This window comes from Chlorocebus sabaeus, chromosome 1 (assembly GCF_047675955.1).
Source record: "Chlorocebus sabaeus isolate Y175 chromosome 1, mChlSab1.0.hap1, whole genome shotgun sequence".
NCBI lineage: Eukaryota > Metazoa > Chordata > Mammalia > Primates > Cercopithecidae > Chlorocebus > Chlorocebus sabaeus.
The window spans coordinates 17,874,348-17,892,886 of record NC_132904.1 but is presented as its reverse complement, the minus strand read 5'-3'; the positions used below and the strand labels follow the sequence as shown (position 1 = coordinate 17,892,886).

The following is an 18,539-nucleotide window of genomic DNA, read 5'->3' as shown; positions in this document are numbered from 1 at the left end:
GTTCCCAAGTCTCCCATACCTGCCAACTCCCCAGGCCCAGTTGGGGCAGGCTTCCTTTGTCAGCCCCACCCCAAATTTGCTCTTAGAGGGTGTTTGGAATGGCAGCAGGTAGGTAGCATGTGACTTCTAGGCGTGTGGCACGTAGGCCGCTTCTTTCCTCCTCCCCTCATGTCAATCAGGTTATAACCAGGTGTCTACTGAATACAACTCCCCAGAACTTGGTTCTCTGTTGCTTCAGAGTTGGTGGGGAGAACGTTTGCCTATTTTAATGCCCCCCATTGGCTGATATCTCCCTCACCTGTTAGAAGGCCTGGGGGCACAGTTGGCAGAGATGGTTGCTGTCCCTCCATGTTGAGTCTGTAGCTGCCCAACTCTCTGGTGGCTTGCCTAGGCACGCTTTCTTGCTTTCTGTCATTCTGTCCTTCTGCCATACCATTGTGGGTGGGTGGGGGACAAGGGGGGTGGTTTTTATCTCAAACGTAGATGGAGGTAGGCAGTGCCCACCAAAACAGCTGGTGTTTCTTATCTCATCAGGCCCAACCTTTTCTGCCTCCTTTAGACACATTTGTTTGGGAAGCATTAAGTGACCTGGGGACCATAAAATGGTTTCAGGTACCAGCAAAGCTCAGACTCTGAGTGCCATGGAATGTGGTTTAGACATTTGTTTGTGGAACTTTTCTTTTTCTTTTTTTTTTTTTGAAATGGAGTCTTGCTCTGTTGCCCAGGCTGGAGTGCAGTGGTACGATCTTGGCTCACTGCAACCTCTGCCTCCAGGGCTCAAGCGATTCTCGTGCTTCACCCTCTCGAGTAGCTAGGATTACAGGCATGCACCACCACACCTGGCTAATTTTTGTATTTTTTGGTAGAGACAGGGTTTCATCATGTTGGCCAAGCTGGTCTCAAACTTCTGACTTCAGGTGATCCACCTGCCTCAGCCTCCCAAAGTAATGGGATTACAGGCGTGAGCCACCATGCCCAGCCTTGTGGAGCTTTTTTGTTTTAAGATGATTTGCTCATAATTTTCTCAGGTTGAGAAGATGACTGGAGAACCCGTTGGGACCAGGTCTGATTTGTCTTACTTGGTTCTTAAGGCATCTGGGGACCTCTTTTTCCAGTGGGTCCTGAGTCGGGAGTAGTCCTTGGAAAGGTGACTGGGATGGGCTGAACAGGTCTGGGACCAGCCTGTGCTGCTGTCCCACCCCCTTTACCAGCCTGCCCCTAGCCTTTGTGCACGGAGTAACAGAAGTCTTCCCCTACTCAGGGCCTGAAGTAATCAAACCTGTCTTTGACCTTGGTGAGACAGAGGAGAAAAAGTCCCAGATCAGCGCAGACAGTGGTGTGAGCCTGACGTCTGGTTCCCAGGTTTGTGACAACCTTGTTGAAAATTACGAGGATTAAATATGCTGTCTCAGAATACTTCAAGTTAAAAAAAAAACAAAACGGCCAGACGGCCGGGCACAGTGGCTCACGCCTATAATCCCAGAACTTTGGGAGGCCGAGGCAGGCGGATCACCTGAGGTTGGGAGTTCAAGACCAGCCTGACCAACATTATGAAACCCCGTCTCTATGAAAGATACAAAATTAGCCAGGCATGGTGGCGTATACCTGTAATCCCAGCTACCTGGGAGGCTGAGGCAGGAGAATCGCTTTAATCCGGGAGGCGGAGGTTGTGGTGAGCCAAGATTGCACTATTGCACTCCAGCCTGGGTAACAAGGGTGAAACTCTTGTCTCAAAAAAAATAAAATAAAATAAATAAAAATAATAGCCAGGTGCAGCAGTTCATGCCTGTAATCCCAGGACTTTGAGAGGCTGAGGCAGGTGGGTCACTTGAGGTCAGGAGTTGGAGTTCGAGACCAGTCTGGCCAACGTGGTGAAACCCCGTCTCTACTAAAAATGTAAAAATTAGCCCGGTGTGGTGGCGGTCACCTGTAATCCCAGCTACTCAGGAGACTGAGGCGGGAGAATCACTGGAACCTGGGAGGCAGAGGTTGCAGCGAGCTGAGATTGCACCGCTGCACTCCAGCCTATGCCACAGAGTGGGACTCCGTCTCAAAAAAAGAAAAAAAAATTAACCCTCAAAACAATATAAATATCTAATGATAAGGAATTGTTAAATAAGTGTAATAGATCCATGTAATGCAATATTAGTATCCATTAAAGGTTGTGTTTTCAAAAATTTAGTGACATGGGAAAATGTTTAACAAAGCTGCATATAGTGTGATTCCAATTTTATTTTTAAAATGTATTGAGAAGAAACTGAAAGGAAATATACTAAAAACAGTGCTTAAGGTGGGAGGTAGATTTACAACTTGTTCTTATTTCCTTATTCTTTCATGTATTTTCTATAGTGAGCATGTACTTTTTTAATGCATTGTTTTTTGTTTTTTGTTTTTGAGACAGGGTCTCACTCTGTCACTTGGGCTGGAGGGCAGTGGTGTGCTCTCAGCTCACTGCAGCCTCAACCTCCTGGGCTCAAGTGATGCTCCCACCTCAGCATCCTGAGTAGCTGGGACCACAGGCGCCCACCACCATGCCTGGCTAAGTTTGTGTATTTTTTTGTAGAGATAGGATTTCACCATGTTGCCCAGGCTGGTCTCCAACTCCGGGGCTCAAATGATCCTCCCACCTCAGCCTCCCAAAGTGCTAGGACTACGGGCGTGAGCCTCTGTGCCAGGACTACGGGCGTGAGCCTCTGTGCCAGGCCTATTTTTTTTATTATATAAGTTGTACATATTTTATATTCCGGAAACAAAAGTTGCTCGTGACTTCTCTAGGGATGATAACAGAAGGGTGGGGATGGGGAGAAAGAAGGTACAGTATTTCTGTGGGAAACTGAGAGGAGATTGGACACCTCCCCTAATGTTCCTGTGTCTTGTTTCAGAGGACTGATCAAGACTCTGTCATCAGCGTGAGTCCAGCTGTTATGATCCGCAGCTCAAGTCAGGATTCTGAAGTTAGCACCGTGGTAGGGGAACACCACACTGGCATCTTGGTGGGTGGGGTGTGGATTTCCCCTTTGGAAAAGGGTGCTACTTTCTCTTTGGAGGCTGCTCTGAGTCTCAGGTCAGCATGGTTCTCATGGTGGAGAGGTTTAGCATCATAAGTGTGTATACACGAGATTTCACCCAGAGCTTCTCATCTTATAAAGAAGGTACTTCCAGAGGCTGTCTGACACACCTTTGAAGTTGAATACTTTTTTATGGTGGCAGGGAGCTCTAACAGCTTGGCATTTCTGGGGCCCATCCCTGGGGACTATCTCTTACTACCTTTTTTCCTTTCCAGGTGAGTAATAGCTCTGGAGAGACTCTTGGAGCCGACAGTGACTTGAGCAGCAATGCAGGTGATGGACCAGGTGGCGAGGGCAGTGTTCACCTGGCAAGCTCTCGGGGCACTTTGTCTGATAGTGAAATTGAGACCAACTCTGCTACAAGCACCATCTTTGTAAGCTTTGTTTGCTAACAAAAGAAGACCATTTCTTTAATGGGGGAGGGAAGCAGGCTAGAAAAGAATGAAAGTTAAGAGACACTAAAGAGGTGAAGGTTACATAAGGAAGAGGTAATCCTCATATATTTGGCTGTAAGGAAAACATTTCTTAAGGCTTTTTTCAGTCATTTGACTTACGATCTGGGACTTTTAGAACCCTCTCCTGAACCATTGATGAGTTATGCTCCCTGCCCAGTCAGATAAGGGCTTCAAATCCTATGTAGTATTAATCCCCAGGTTTAACACAGGCAAAGTGATACCTTTGTGGTATTTTTCAGGACAATTACAGCTCTCATTTAGTACCAGTCTGTTTCTATGGAGTATCCAGTTTTATGTTGGTCTCTGCTCTATTTATATAGCATCTTAAAATAACATTCTATTTTAGTATATTACTAACAGTTATTTGAAGTTTTCATTCATTAATGAACATCCATGAAGTGATTTACTAAGTACCAGATTTTGCGCTAAAGAAACAGGGATGAAAAAGGCATAATTTTTACTCAAGAAGTTTGTGATTCACTATATTGCTGTGAGTAGTCTTTTCTAATAGGTGAGGGGAACAATGCCTTAGGAAAAAAGAACTTCCCTAGATCACACAGTAAGCCTGTGATCAGCTGGAAGGAGGTGAATTCTTTTTAGTCCTTGCCTTAGACATCTGGGTTTTTTGTTTGTTTGTTTGTTTTACACAGGGTCTCACTCTTGTTGCCCAGGCTGGAGTGTAGTGGCACAATCACTGCTCACTGCAGCCTTAACCTCCCAGGCTCAAGTGGTCCTCCCACCTCAGCCTCCCAAGTAGCTGGGACTACAGGCATACACCACCATGCCTGGCTAATTTTTCTAGTTTTTTGTAGAAATTGGGTTCCCCTCTGTTGTCTAGGCCAGTCTCAAACTCCTAGGTTAAGTGAGCCTCCTGCCTTGGCCTCTCAAAGTGGCATGAGCCACTGTGCCCAGCCTCTGCTTTGTAATGTGTATGTGCCTCTATAGGCTGTTAAAACACTGATAGACTTGCCACTTTATTAAACGGAGATGAGAATGGATGTGCTCTATAAGAGCTTATAGGCATAGGTCCTTATCTTTGGCCCGTGGGGTGAAAGGAAGAAAAATTTAAATGAAACCAGCTATTTAAGACTGGTAATCATTCCCACTCGCAGAGCCTTCTGTATGTGTTTTTTTTTTTTTTTTTTTTGAGACGGAGTCTCGCTTCGTTTCCCAGGCTGGAGTGCAGTGGCGCAATCTCGGCTCACTGCAAGCTCCGCCTCCCGGGTTCACGCCATTCTCCTGCCTCAGCCTCCCGAGTAGCTGGGACTACAGGCGCCCACCACTGCGCCCGGCTAATTTTTTCTATTTTTAGTAGAGACAGGGTTTCACCATGGTCTCGATCTCCTGACCTTGTGATCCGCCCGCCTCGGCCTCCCAAAGTGTTTTTAATAGATTCAGTGACCTCCCAGAGTGAAGATTGGGAATAGGATTGAGAGGCTATTCAAGTTGATGGGCCTTAACTCTCTCTGAGTCTGAACAGACTGGTTGGTTGATTGAATGATTAATTGATTTTTCTTTTGTGCTGACAGTTTATTAGGGGTTTTCTTTTCTTTCTTCTTTTTTTTTTTTTTTTTTTTTTTGAGACAGAGTCTGGCTCTGCTGCCCAGGCTGGAGTGCAGTGGCCAGATCTCAGCTCACTGCAAGCTCCGCCTCCCAGGTTTACGCCATTCTCCTGCCTCAGCCTCCCGAGTAGCTGGGACTACGGGCACCCGCCACCTTGCCCGGCTAGTCTTTTTGTGTTTTTTAGTAGAGACGGGGTTTCACCGTGTTAGCCAGGATGGTCTCGATCTCCTGACCTCGTGATCCGCCCGTCTCGGCCTCCCAAAGTGCTGGGATTACAGGCTTGAGCCACCGCGCCCGGCCTTTTTTTTTTTTTTTTTTTTTGAGATGAAGTCTCGCTCTGTCGCCCAGGCTGGAGTGCAGTGGTGTAATCTCAGCTCACTGCAAGCTCCGCCTCCCAGGTTCACGGCATTCTCCTGCCTCAGCCTCCCAAGTAGCTGTTACTACAGGTGCCCGCCACCACACCCAGCTAATTTCTTGTATTTTTAGTAGAGACAAGGTTTCACGGTGTTAGCCATGATGGTCTTGATCTCCTGACCTCGTGATCCTCCCGCCTCAGCCTCCCAAAGTGCTGGGATTACAGGCGTGAGCCACCGCGCCCGGCCAGGCATTTTCAATAATGTTTTCTTTTCATATTAGTTCAACCTTCACCCCAAAATCTAACCACGGATCGTAAAAGTTAAGTTGACAACAGGTCTAGCCTGCTATACTTCCTGTTTACCTTTAGATGCTTTTCAAGCCAATAGAGGTTACATTTGTGGTGGAAGGAGCCAGAGTAATAGGAAAATTACTTCTCTTCGCTTCAAAGAAAATCCTCCACCTTGAGTGTCTTCTGAACTTTTCACTGTAAGACATCTCAGTGCTTGCTGTACCCTTCAGCTGCATAACTGTGAGGATAGCAACCATCAGTTTCTCATAAATGGAAGCGGCAGTGAGAACTGTCTACAGCAGTTTGGCTTCAAGGCCTTTGTAGAGGCCCATTATTCCAAAACACCTGTTAGCCATTTGTGTGTCTTCTTTTAAGAGAGATCTGTTCAGCTCATTTGCCCATTTTTTAATAGATTGTGTTTTTTTGCTATGGAGTTCTTTGTTGTATATTCTAGATATTAATCTCTTGTCAGATGAATAGTTCGTAAATATTTTCTTCCATTCTGCAGACTGTCTCTTCACTCAATTCATCATGTCCTTTGTTGTGCAGAAGCTTTTTAGTTTACTATAATCCTGTTTGTCTACTTTTGCTTTTGTTGCCTGTGCTTTTGAGGTCTCCATAAACTTTTTGCCCAGACCAATGTCCTGAAGCATTTCTGCTACGTTTTCTTCTAGTAGTTTTATAGTTTTGGGTCTTATATTTAAGTCTTTAATCCATTTTGGGTTGATTTTTGTATATGGTGAGAGGTAGGGGTCTAGTTTTATTTTTCTGAATACTGGATATCAGGTTTTCCGAGCACCATTTATTGAAGAGACTGTCCCTACCCCTGGTGAATATTCTTGGTTCCTTTGTCAAAAAACAGTTGGCTATAAATATATGGATTTCTTTCTGGGTTCTCTATTCTGTTCCATTGGTCTATGGGTCTGTTTTTTATGCCAGTAGCATGCAGTTATGGTTACTGTAGCTTTCTCTTATATTTTGAAGTCTAGTAGTGTGATACCTTTTTGCCCAGTATTGTTTTGGCTATCTGGGGTCTTTTGTGGTTCCATATGAATTTTAGGATTGTTTTTTCTATCTCTGTGAAGAATACCATTGGTGGCCGGGCGCGATGCCTCACGCCTGTAATCCCAGCATTTTAGGAGGCCAAGGTGGGCGGATCACGAGGTCAGGAGATCGAGACCATTCTGGCTAACACGGTGAAACTCCGTCTCTACTAAAAAAAAATACAAAAAAATTAGCCGGGCATGGTGGCAGGCGCCTGTAGTCCCAGCTACTTGGGAGGCTGAGGCAGGAGAATGGCGTGAACCCAGGAGGCGGAGCTTGCAGTGAGCCAAGATCACACCACTGCACTCCAGCCTGGGCAACAGAGCGAGACACCATCTCAAAAAAATAAATAAATAAATAAAAAATTAATGCCCTACGAATAAATTCAATGAAGGAGGTAAAAGATCTCCATGAGGAAAAATAGAAAACACTGATGTAAGAACGAGTTTAGGGAAAAGATGTAAAGATACACCATGTTCATGGATTGGAAGAATATTGTGAAAATGACCATACTACCAAAAGTGATCTACAGATTCAAGGCAATTCCTACCAAAATACCAATGGTATTCTTTGTTTTTTTTTTTTTTTGAGACAGAGTCTCACTCTGTCGCCCAGACTGGAGTGCAGTGGCGCGATCTCGGCTCACTGCAAGCTCCGCCTCCCGGGTTCACGCCATTCTCCTGCCTCAGCCTCCCGAGTAGCTGGGTCTACAGGCGCCCGCCACCACACCCGGCTAGTTTCTTTGTATTTTAGTAGAGACGGGGTTTCACCGTGTTAGCCAGGATGGTCTCGATCTCCTGACCTCGTGATCTGCCCGTCTCGGCCTCCCAAAGTGCTGGGATTATAGGCGTGAGCCACTGCGCCCAGCCTCTGCTGTTTTATTGTTGGTGTATAGACACACTACTGATTTTTATATGTTGATTTTATATCCTGCAACTTTATTGAATTCACTTATTAGTTCTGAGTTTTCTAGTGGAGATTTTAGGGCTTTCTTTTTTCTTTTTCTTTTTTTTTTTTTTTTTTTTTTTTTTTAGATAGAACTAGGCTGGAGTAGTGCAGTGGTGCAATACGGTTCACTGCAGCCTCCACCTACTGGGCTCAAGCAGTCCTTCCATCTCAGTCTCTCGAGCAGCTGGGACTACAGGCATGCGCCACCATGCCCAGCTGATTTTTGTATTTGTAGAGACAAGGTGTTCCCATGTTGCCCAGGCTGCTCTGGAACTCCTGGGCTCAAGCGATCCACCTGCCTTGGCCACCCAAAGTGCTAGGATTAACAGGTGTGAACCACAATACCCAGCCCGCTTTGAGGGACAGTTTGACTTCCTTCTGTCCAATTTGGATGCCCTTTCTTTCTCTGGCCTAATTGCTTTAATTAGCACTTCCAGTTGAATAAAAGTGGTGGAAGTAGACATCTTTGTCTTGTTACAGATCGTAGAGGTAAAGTTTTCATCTTTTCCCCATTTAGTATGATGTTGGTTGTGGGTTTGTCATATGTGACTTTTATTGTTTTGAGGTATGTTCGCTCTGTACCTAACTTGTTGAGAGGTTTTATCATGAAGGGATGTTGACTTTTATTGAATACTTTTGTATTTGGTATTAGTTTTTCTTTAAATGTTTTTAGAATTCTGCATTGAAGCTATTGGGTCCTGAGCCTTTCTTTTCTTTCTTTCTTTTTTTTTTTTTTTTGAGACAGAGTCTTGCTCTGTTGCCCAGGCTAGAGTGCAGTTGTGCGATCTCAGCTCACTGCTACCTCCTCCTCCCGGGTTCAAGCAGTTCTCCTGCTTCAGCCTCCCAAGTAGCTGGGTTTACAGGCGCCCACGACCGCACCTGGCTAATTTTTGTATTTTTAGTGGAGACGAGGTTTCGCCATGTTGTCCAGGGTGGTCTCGAACTCCTGACCTCAAGTGATCTGCCCCCCTCGGCCTCCCAAAGTGCTAGGATTACAGGCGTATGCTCCACTGCGCCCAACTTTTTTTTTGAGACAGAGTCTTGCTCTGTTGCTCAGGCTGGAGTGCAGTGGTGTGATGTTGGCTCACTGCAACTTCTACCTCTCAAGTTCAAGCAATTCTCATACCTCAGCCTCTCGAGTAGCTGGGATTACAGGTATTCACCACCATGCCTGGCTAATTTTTGTATTTTTAATAGAGACAGGGTTTCATCATGTTGGCCAGTCTGGTCTCGAGCTACAGGCCTCAAATGATCTGCCTGCCTCAGCCTCCCAAAGTGCTGGGATTACAGGCATTAACCATCGTGCTCTGTGTTGGGAAGCTTTTTATTACAGATTCAATCTCATTACTTGGAATTGGACCGTTCAGGTTGCTATTTCTTGGTTAAATCTTGGTAGATTGTTTATGTCTAAGAATGTATCCATTTCTAATTTGTTGGCATGTAGTTATAGTCCCTAGTTATTTTTTGTTTTTCTGTGATGGCAATTGTAATGTTTCCTTTTTTGTTTTTGGTGTTTTTTTGGCGGGAGTCTTTTCTCTCTCTCTCTCTCTCTTTCTCTCTCTCTCTCTCTCTCTCTCTCTGTCTGTCTGTCTCTTTTGGTTAGTCTAGCTCTAATGGTGTGTGGATTTTGTTTCTCTTTACGAAAATGAACTTTTCATTTTGTTGATTATTTATTTATTTATTTTGAGACAGAGTTTTGCTCTTGTTGCCCAGGCTGGAGTGCAATGGTGCAGTCTTGGCCCACTGCAACCTCCACCTCCTGGGTTCAGGTGATTCTTCTGCCTCAGCCTCCCAAGTAGCTGAGATTACAGGTGCCGACCGCCACACCCAGCTATTTGTGTGTGTGTGTGTGTGTGTGTGTTTTTACTAGAGGTGGGGTTTCGCTATGTTGGCCAGGCTGCTGTCGAACTCCTGGCCTCAGGTAATCCACCTGTCTCAGCCTCCCAAAGTGTTGGGATTGTAAGCGTGAGCCACCATGCCTGGCCTATTTTTTTTTGTCTCAATTTTATTTCTGCTCTGATCTTGATTATTTCTTCTACTAATTTTGGGTTTGGTTTGTTCTTGCTTTCACAATTCTTTGAGCTGCATCATTAAGTTGATTTGAAATCTTACTACTTTTTTGATGTAGACATTTATTGCTATAAGCTTCTTTCTTAATACTGCTTTTGCTGTATCCCATAGGTTTTGGTATGCTGTGTTTTTATTTTCATTTGTGTGAAGAAATTTTTAAATTTCCTTCTTAATTTCTTTGTTGACCCATTGGTCACTCAGGAGCATATTGTTTAATTTCCGTGTATTCGTATGATTTTAAAAGTTTGTTATTTCTAATTTTCAGAGCACAGTGTTCCCTTGTGGTCTGAAAAGATACTTGCTGTGATTTCAGTTTTCTTAAATTTCTCGTTATACTTATTTCATGGCCTAATATGTGGTCTGTCCTAGAGAATGTTCTGGGTGTTGATTAAAAGAATGTGTATTCTACAGCTGTTGGATGGAATGTTCTGTAAATGTCTGTTAGGTCCATTTGGTCTAAAAAGCAATCTGAATCTAAAATGCAGTTTAAATCCAGTGTTTCTGTGTTGATTTTCTGTCTAGATGATCTGTCCAATGCTGAGAGTGAGGTATTGAAGTCCCCAGCTGTTACTGTATTGGAGTATATCTCTCCCTTTAGATCTAATAATATTTGCAATATTTGCTTTATATAACTTTGGTGTTGAATGCATATGTATTTGCAATTGTTATATCCTCTTGCTGAAGTGATCCCTTTGTTACTATATAATTACTTTGTCTCTTTTTAGGTGTTGTGTTTTTTTTTTTTTTTTTTTTTGAGACAGTCTCTCACTCTGTCGCCCAAGCTGGAGTGCAGTGGTGCGATCTTGGCTCACTGCAACCTCCGCCTCCAGGGTTTTCAAGCGTTTCTTCTGCCTTAGCCTCCCAAGTAGCTGGGACTGCAGGCGTGTGCCACCACACCTGGCTAATTTTTTTTTTTTTTTTTTTTTTTTTTTGAGACGGAGTCTGGCTCTGTCACCAGGCTGGAGTGCAGTGCAGTAGCCGGATCTCAGCTCGCTGCAAGCTCCGCCTCCTGGGTTCATGCCATTCTCCTGCCTCAGCCTTCTGAGTAGCTGGGACTACAGGCGCCTGCCACCTCGCCCGGCTAGTTTTTTGTATTTTTTTTTAGTAGAGACGGGGTTTCATCGTATTAGCCAGGATGGTCTTGATCTCCTGACCACGTGATCCGCCCGTCTCAGCCTCCCATTTTTTGTATTTTTAATAGGTACGGGATTTTACCATGTTAGCCAGGAACTCTGGATCTCCTGACGTGGTGATCCCGGCCTCCCAAAGTGTTGGGATTACAGGCGTGAGCCACTGCACCCGGCTGAAAATCTTTTAATGAATAGAAAATCTACTCAGAAGTAGCAGATGAAGTTAGTGATATTTCTTAGGGACAGTAAAAGATAGGAAAGAGGAACATTTCTCAATTACTAACCATGTGCTAGGCACTGTTAGGTGCTTTATATGTATCTTCAAATTTAATTCTTGTAAAGTAGTCCTATGAGGTAGGTATTATAACCTTCCTTTGACAGATTAGGAAAATGAGGCTCAGAGAAGCTGATTTTTGTACCTAAGTTCACATAAGCTAATAAGAGGCAGGGATCTGAGCCTTGGTCAGTCTGATGGTAAACCCTGGGTTCTTTCTGCTGTGTTACGTTACTACACAGAGAATTAATCTGATTGTTATTGTTGTTGTTTTAAAGAGAAAATAATCTTACAGAGACTAAGGAGTAAAGATAAGTCAAAAATGAAAACTTTATTGTATAGTTTAGGAGGCAGTAACAGAAAGCAGCGTAAGTGGACTTGCAGAAGCATGGGTACTGGAGTTTATGTTGTTAATGGATGGTGACTGGTGTGACAGCCTCTTAGTGAAATGCTTGGTTTCCTTTGCCGCCGTTCATTGCTACCTCGGCCACTGACCTATCATCTCTTCTCTCTAGGGTAAAGCCCATAGCTTGAAGCCAAGCGTAAAGGAGAAGCTGGCAGGCAGCCCCATTCGCACTTCTGAAGATGTGAGCCAGCGAGTCTATCTCTATGAGGGACTCCTAGGTGAGAAACACACTGGGAAGGCCCTTTGCACTGGAGAAAGCTGGCTCAGCCAGGGGAGAGGGTCACACTGAACAAATAGCTGGTTGGCTTTCTGCTGATCTCAATGCTGACATTAGATAGCAGTTTTATACCTGAAGCAAGCGACTTACTGTGTCCAGAACAAGCAGTGGGTGAAAACTGGACAAGATTGGGTTTTGGTGTTAATCAACAGCCTCTGCCTTTCTGTCTTCCTTTCTTTCCTTTCTTGCTACCATGGTCCTTCCTGCTCTCAAATTGGCAGGAAGGGACAAAGGATCCATGTGGGACCAGTTAGAGGATGCAGCTATGGAGACCTTTTCTATAAGTAACCACATTTATTTGTGTGCTGTGTTCATCCCTCCTCCTTGGGAGGGACTGGGCCTTACTTGAAGGCATCTGGGGCTGGTGGCAGGCATGTTAGATCTGGGGTAGAGAGATTGTGTTTGCGTTGCCCTGGAATTTGTAATTATTCCCTTTTATCTGGATTTTACTCTTTATTGTTGTTTGGCAGCTATATTCTTAAATGTTAAATAGGCCCCCTAAGAAACCTTTATTCTACCCAGGCAAAGAGCGTTCTACTTTATGGGACCAAATGCAATTCTGGGAAGATGCCTTCTTAGATGCTGTGATGTTGGAGAGAGAAGGCATGGGTATGGACCAGGGTCCCCAGGAAATGATCGACAGGTATGGGGCTTAGGAAACCACTGGGAATATGCAGACTCAGCCTCCTCCTGGTTAGTTCCGTGGTCTCCCACTTGAGGGCTGACTTGTGCTTTGTCTTCTGCATAGGTACCTGTCCCTGGGAGAACATGACCGGAAGCGCCTGGAAGATGATGAAGATCGCTTGCTGGCCACCCTTTTGCACAACCTCATCTCCTACATGCTGCTGATGAAGGTAATGTCATTTTGCTGTGTCCAGCTCCACTGATGCTAGAAGGGCAAGGCTTGTTCCTGTCACCTGAATTTCGGGGCAGCTGGGAAGCTATCAAGGTATCTTACTTAGGGCTGTCTTCTTGATTGAAAGTCTGAGGCCTCTCTGCCAGCTTAACAATGTTGTGTTTCTCTGAAGCTGCCAGACTGTTTTACTAAGGAATGTTGTAGAAATAACTGATGATTCTCTTTTTTTTTTTTTTGAGACAGAGTCTTGCTCTGTCACCCAAGTAGGAGTGCAGTGGCGCAATCTCAGCTCACTGCAACCTCCACCTCCCCAGTTCAAGTGATTCTTGTGCCTCAGCCTCCCCAGTAGCTGGGATTATAGGTGCAGACCACCATACCCAGCTAGTTTTTGTGTTTTTAGTAGAGACGGGGTTTCACCATGTTGGCCAGGCTGGTCTCAAACTCCTGACCTCAGGTGATCCACCCGCCTTGGCCTCCCAAAGTGCTGGGACTACAGGCATGAGCCACTGCACCCGGCCAAGAACTGATGATTCCATACTATTTATTTATTTATTTATTTATTTATTTATTTATTTATTTTTATTTTCGTTTTTTTTTGAGACAGAGTCTCACTCTGTCACCCAGGCTGGAGTACAGTGGCACGGTGTTGGCTCACTGCATCCTCTGCCTCCCGGGTTCAAGCAATTCTCCTGCCTCGGCCTCCTGAGTAGCTGGGATTACAGACATCTGCCACTACGCCCAGCTAATTTTTCTATTTTTAGTAGAGATGGGGTTTCACCATGTTGGCCAGGCCGGTCTCGTACTCCTGACCTCAAGTGATCCTCTTGCCTCAGCCTCCCAAAGTGCTGGGATTACAGGCAGGAGCTACCATGCCCAGCCATTATTTGTTTATTTTGAGATTTATATGGTCTCCCTTTACTGAGTAGTTTTAGGATGCCAGTAGGGCTTCCCACAAAATACAATGAATTAATTTTTCTTTTTTACAGTAGTAGATTTTTAAAACTTAGGAAGGATGCTCAGGACCAGGAGTGGTGGCTCACGCCTGTAATCCCAGCACTTTGGGAGGCCAAGGCAGATGGATCACCTGAGGTCAGGAGTTCTAGACTAGCCTGACCAATATGGTGAAATCCTGTCTCTACTAAAAATACAAAAGTTAGCTGGGCATGGTGGCTCACGCCTCTGATCCCAGCTACTTGGAAGGCTGAGACAGGAGAATCGCTTGAACTCTAGAGAAGAAGGTTGCAGTGAGCTGAGATTGCACCATTGTATTCCAGCCTAGGCAACAGGAATGAAAATCCATCTCAAAAAAAAAAGAAACGATGCTCAGATTTTGTTTTTCAGGATAGCCCTATATCTTACAGAATTTTCCATAGTTATAAGAAGAGCCAGCCATTAACAAAGTAATAGTAGATAGAACTTGGTATGTTGTACTTGGTTTTGTAGCTGTGGAAGAAGTATGTTACCAAGTAGAAGAGTTCTGCTCTCAAAGGGAAACATAAGTCTGGAGTTGATGGGTAGAAGAGAATTGTTTGGAGAAGGAGCCACTGGGTTTCTCCTCATTTTGTTCTCCCCAACCTCCCTAAGTGTGAAGGGATCAGTTGATCAAATGCAGAGAATGCCCCCAGCCCCTCTTGGTTTGCTTCATTTCCTGGTGTAAGTTTCACTGTACTCTGTGGAATTTGGAGGGTACTGGTTGACTCTGGCTGGGAAAGGATGATGATCCCTAACCTTCAGAGATGTCTTAGCTACAACCCAGTCTGGTGTTGCCACTCTGAGTCATTTCTGAATTACACTATGAAGAGCCTTGGGGGTTTTCAGAACCCTTGTAGGGGTGAATGTTGTGGTATTGAGTGGGGATAGGGAGAAAGTGTCACCTGGAACCAGAACTGACCTAAGAGCCACTTTTCTGCAGAAGCTAACTAGAGACAGAGCCAGGACTTTTCTTCCCCTCATGGTGGCAGAATACACAGTTGAAAGTTTTCTCCCTTGTTCAGTGATGTGGTCTTTCAGAATTCCACTTCTCTCAGATGGTGGGAAACCGACTTGTACATTCTCTTCTCTCTACCTCAGTCGAGAGGAGAGCAGATCCCTTGTTAAGAGTCCTGTTTTGGCTTTTCAGGTAAATAAGAATGACATCCGCAAGAAGGTGAGGCGCCTAATGGGAAAGTCGCACATTGGGCTTGTGTACAGCCAGCAGATCAATGAGGTGCTTGATCAGCTGGCGAACCTGGTAAGCACATCTGGCCACCCCTTAGGCTTCCCATGGGTCGTTTCTTGGTTTGTGTCACTTTCAGTCCAGTTCACCCCTGATTTTGCAAATGGAGCAGTTGTCTTTGACTCTAAATGAGGCATTAGTCCGTGTGTTCTGTGATGGGATTCTCTGTATAAAACTATCGTAGTGCATCAGTTTTGATGTGTGATCTGGACTGCTGAGGATTCAGAAGGTGAAAACTATTTCAAATGATTCTAAAATGTTATTTGCCATTTTCACAGGGTTACGTTTGCACTGATGGTACCAAAGCAGTGGTGGGTACAACTGCTGGCACTTTAACCCAAGTGAAGACAATGGCCCCAAACTATGCCAGCAGCCATTGTATTCCTTGCCTCGATACACTCTCAGTTTTTTTTTTTGAGACAGACTCTCACTTTGTCACCCAGGCTGGAGTGCAGTAGCGCAATCTTGGCTCACTGCAATCTCCACCTCCTAGGTTCAAGCGATTCTCATGCCTCAGCCTCCTGAGTAGCTGGGATTACAGGCGTGTGCCCCCACACCCAACTGATTTATTTATATATATATAGAGAGAGAGAGAGAACGCGCGCGCAAGAGAGAGAGAAAGAGGGAGAGAGAGACAGAGTTTCACTCTCTTGTTGCCCAGGCTGGAGTGCAATGGTGCAATTTTGACTCACTGCAGTCTCTGCCTTGTGGGTTCAAGCAGTCTTCCTGCTTCGGCCTCCTGAGTAGCTGAGGTTACAGGCATGCACCACCACGCCTGGCTAATTTTTGTATTTTTAGTAGAGACGGGCATTCGCCAGGCTGATCTCGAACTCCTGACCTCAAATGATCTGCCTGCCTCAGCCTCCCAAAGTTCTGGGATTACGGGCGTGAGTCACTGCACCTGGCTTACACTCTTAGTTTTTTAAAAATGCTAGTTGTGCTTATAAATGTCCTTGAAGAAGCAGTGAAAACTGTTACTTTTATTAAATTGATTTATACTTTTTTTTTTTGAGACGAAGTCTCGCTCTGTCACCCAGGCTGGAGTGCAGTGGCGCCATCTCGACTCACTGCAAGCTCTGCCTCCCGGGTTCATGTCATTCTCCTGTCTCAGCCTCCCTAGTAGCTGGGACTACAGGCCCCCGCCACCACGCCCAGCTAATTTTTATATTTTTAGTAGAGACGGGGTTTCACCATGTTGGTTAGGCTAGTCTCTAACTCCTGACCTTGTGATCCACCCACCTCGGCCTCCCAAAGTGCTGGGATTACAGGTGTGAGCCACCACTCCCAGCCAAGGGAGACCCCATTTCTACAAAAAATAAAAAAATCAGCCAGGCACGGTGGCATGCACCTGTAGTCCTAGCTACTTGGGAAGCTGAGGTGGGAGGATCACTTGAGCTCAGGAGGTTGAGGCTGCCATGATTCATGATCGCACCACTGCACTCCAGCCTGGGTGACAGAATGAAACCCTGTTTCAAAAAAAAAAAAGAAAAATGTATGGAGAATAGGGGCTCACTGTTGCCCAGGCTGGTCTCCAACTCCTGCCTGGGCTCAAACAGTACTCCCGACTTGGCCTCCTAAAGTGTTGGGATTATAGGAATGAGCCCCCATGTCTGGCCTAAATGGATTTTAATGTAACAGTGTAAAATGTTCATTGATGTGCTTTCAGATTCCACACTGCAGCTGACTTTCAAAAGCTGCTGTTGCTGGGTGTTGTGATTTATGCCTGTAATCCCAGGTACTTGGGAGGCTGAGGTAGGAGTGTCACGCCCAGGAGTTCAAAGCTGTAATGGGCTATGGTCATGCCACTGAACTCCAGCCTGGGTGACAGAGCGAAACCTTGTCTCTAAAAAAAAAGAAGCTGCTACTTCTCAAGTTCTGGTATAGTGTTAAAAAAGAATACGTCTATTTATCTGAAAAGGCTATGAAAATCCTCTTCCATTTTCCAAATACGTAACTGTTAAGTCGTTTTTTTCATATACCTCAACCAAAGCAACACACTGCAACAGACTCAATGCAGAAGCAGATAGGAGAATGCAGCTATTTGCTGTTAAGTCAAACATTAAAGAGATTTGCAAAAATGTGAAACGGTGCCTTTTTTTTTTAGAAAATGTAGTTCTTAAAAATGTTTATATTACTATGTAATGGGTTATTAATGAATTATTAATTGTTTTTATAATTATTTGAGAAATTTCTGTTTAAATTTCTAGTATGTAAATATCTATAACTCACATAAACAAAAGCTCTTTGGAATCTTCAATAAATTTTAAGAGATATGGGGCTTCTGAGACCAAAGCATCTGAAACCACTTCCCGGGTGACCAGTGGCCAGCAGATGAGACTGTGCTGAGGAAGCTGATATGAATTTGATTGCTGGATGGGGAATTCTTGGCCCAGAGCCCTCTGAGAGGGATGTATGACTGTCTCAAAAAATCTCTCTTTCATCAGAATGGACGCGATCTCTCTATCTGGTCCAGTGGCAGCCGGCATATGAAGAAGCAGACATTTGTGGTACATGCAGGGACAGATACAAATGGAGATATCTTTTTCATGGAGGTAGGTGCTGGTTCACGCTGGGGGCCCAAAGGGCTGTTGGAGAGTCACAGGGAACTCCTAGAACTGATGCCAGAATATTTTTCTCGTTTCTCTCATTCATCTTCATGATCCATTTATCATCAAATTATCAGATTGGGATTTTTTGGTTTTTTTGTGTGTGTGTTTTTGAGATAGGGTCTCGCTCTGTCACCCAGGCTGAAGTGCAGTGGCTTGATCTCGGCTCACTGTGACCTCCGCCTCCCGGGTTCAAGCAGTTCTCCTGCCAGAGCCTCACAAGTAGCTGGGATTACAGGCGCCAGCCACCATGCCCGGCTGATTTTTCTATTTTTAGTAGACATGGGATTTGATCATGTTGGCCAGGCTGGTCTCAAACCCCTGACCTCAAGTAATCCACCCACCTTGGCCTTCCAAAGTGCTGGGGTTACAGGCGTGAGCCACCGCACCCGACCAGATTATCAGATTGTTACTCAGATAATTAAATTTTATATAGTTATAGTAGATGATACCCATTTCTTTTTTTTTTTTTTTTTTTTTTGAGACAGAGTATCGCTCTGTCACCCAGGCTGGAGTGCAGTGGCGTGATCTTGGCTCACTACAGCCTCCGCCTCCCAGGTTCAAGCAATTCTCCTACCTCAGCTTCCTGAGTAGCTAGGATTACAGGCATGCACCACCATGCCTGGCCAATTTTTTGCATTTTAGTAGAGACGGGGTTTCATCATGTTGGTTGGCCAGGCTGGTCTTGAACTCCTGACCTCAAGTGATCCACCTACCTTGACCCCCCAAAGTACTGGGATTACAGGTGTGAGCCACCGTGCCCAGCCCTATTTATTTTATACACACACACACACACACACACTCATATAAAGATATCTGTATGTAGATGATATAGTCACATTGTTCATAAATCAGAATAACAGAAAATAGTACACATTGGGAAGTCTTACACTCATTCTTGTCCCCTTCCACTGAATTTTCCACTCCCCTCACCCCTTCATCCTATAGACAACCACTTTTATTAGTTTCCTTTGTAAATTC

General features: G+C 44.9%; 1 protein-coding gene across 50 annotated transcripts in view; it reads left to right on the top strand.

Moving 5' to 3' along the window:
* The window catches only part of MADD (MAP kinase activating death domain), a 56,423-nt gene that overhangs the window by 23,145 nt on the left and 14,739 nt on the right, over window positions 1-18,539 (top strand). For 15 of the 50 annotated variants that reach the window (XM_073016559.1, XM_073016613.1, XM_037999389.2 and 12 more), the window contains 9 exons: window positions 1,262-1,362; window positions 2,883-2,954; window positions 3,284-3,442; window positions 11,714-11,822; window positions 12,103-12,165; window positions 12,404-12,524; window positions 12,630-12,735; window positions 14,857-14,967; window positions 17,397-17,504. In XM_073016559.1, coding sequence (XP_072872660.1) covers window positions 1,262-1,362; window positions 2,883-2,954; window positions 3,284-3,442; window positions 11,714-11,822; window positions 12,103-12,165; window positions 12,404-12,524; window positions 12,630-12,735; window positions 14,857-14,967; window positions 17,397-17,504 — 950 coding nt within the window. Of the gene's footprint in view, window positions 1-1,261; window positions 1,363-2,882; window positions 2,967-3,283; window positions 3,443-11,713; window positions 11,823-12,102; window positions 12,166-12,403; window positions 12,525-12,629; window positions 12,736-14,856; window positions 14,968-17,396; window positions 17,505-18,539 lie in introns of all 50 variants that reach the window. The other 35 variants (XM_073016482.1, XM_073016539.1, XM_073016471.1 and 32 more) reach the window with 5 other exon arrangements.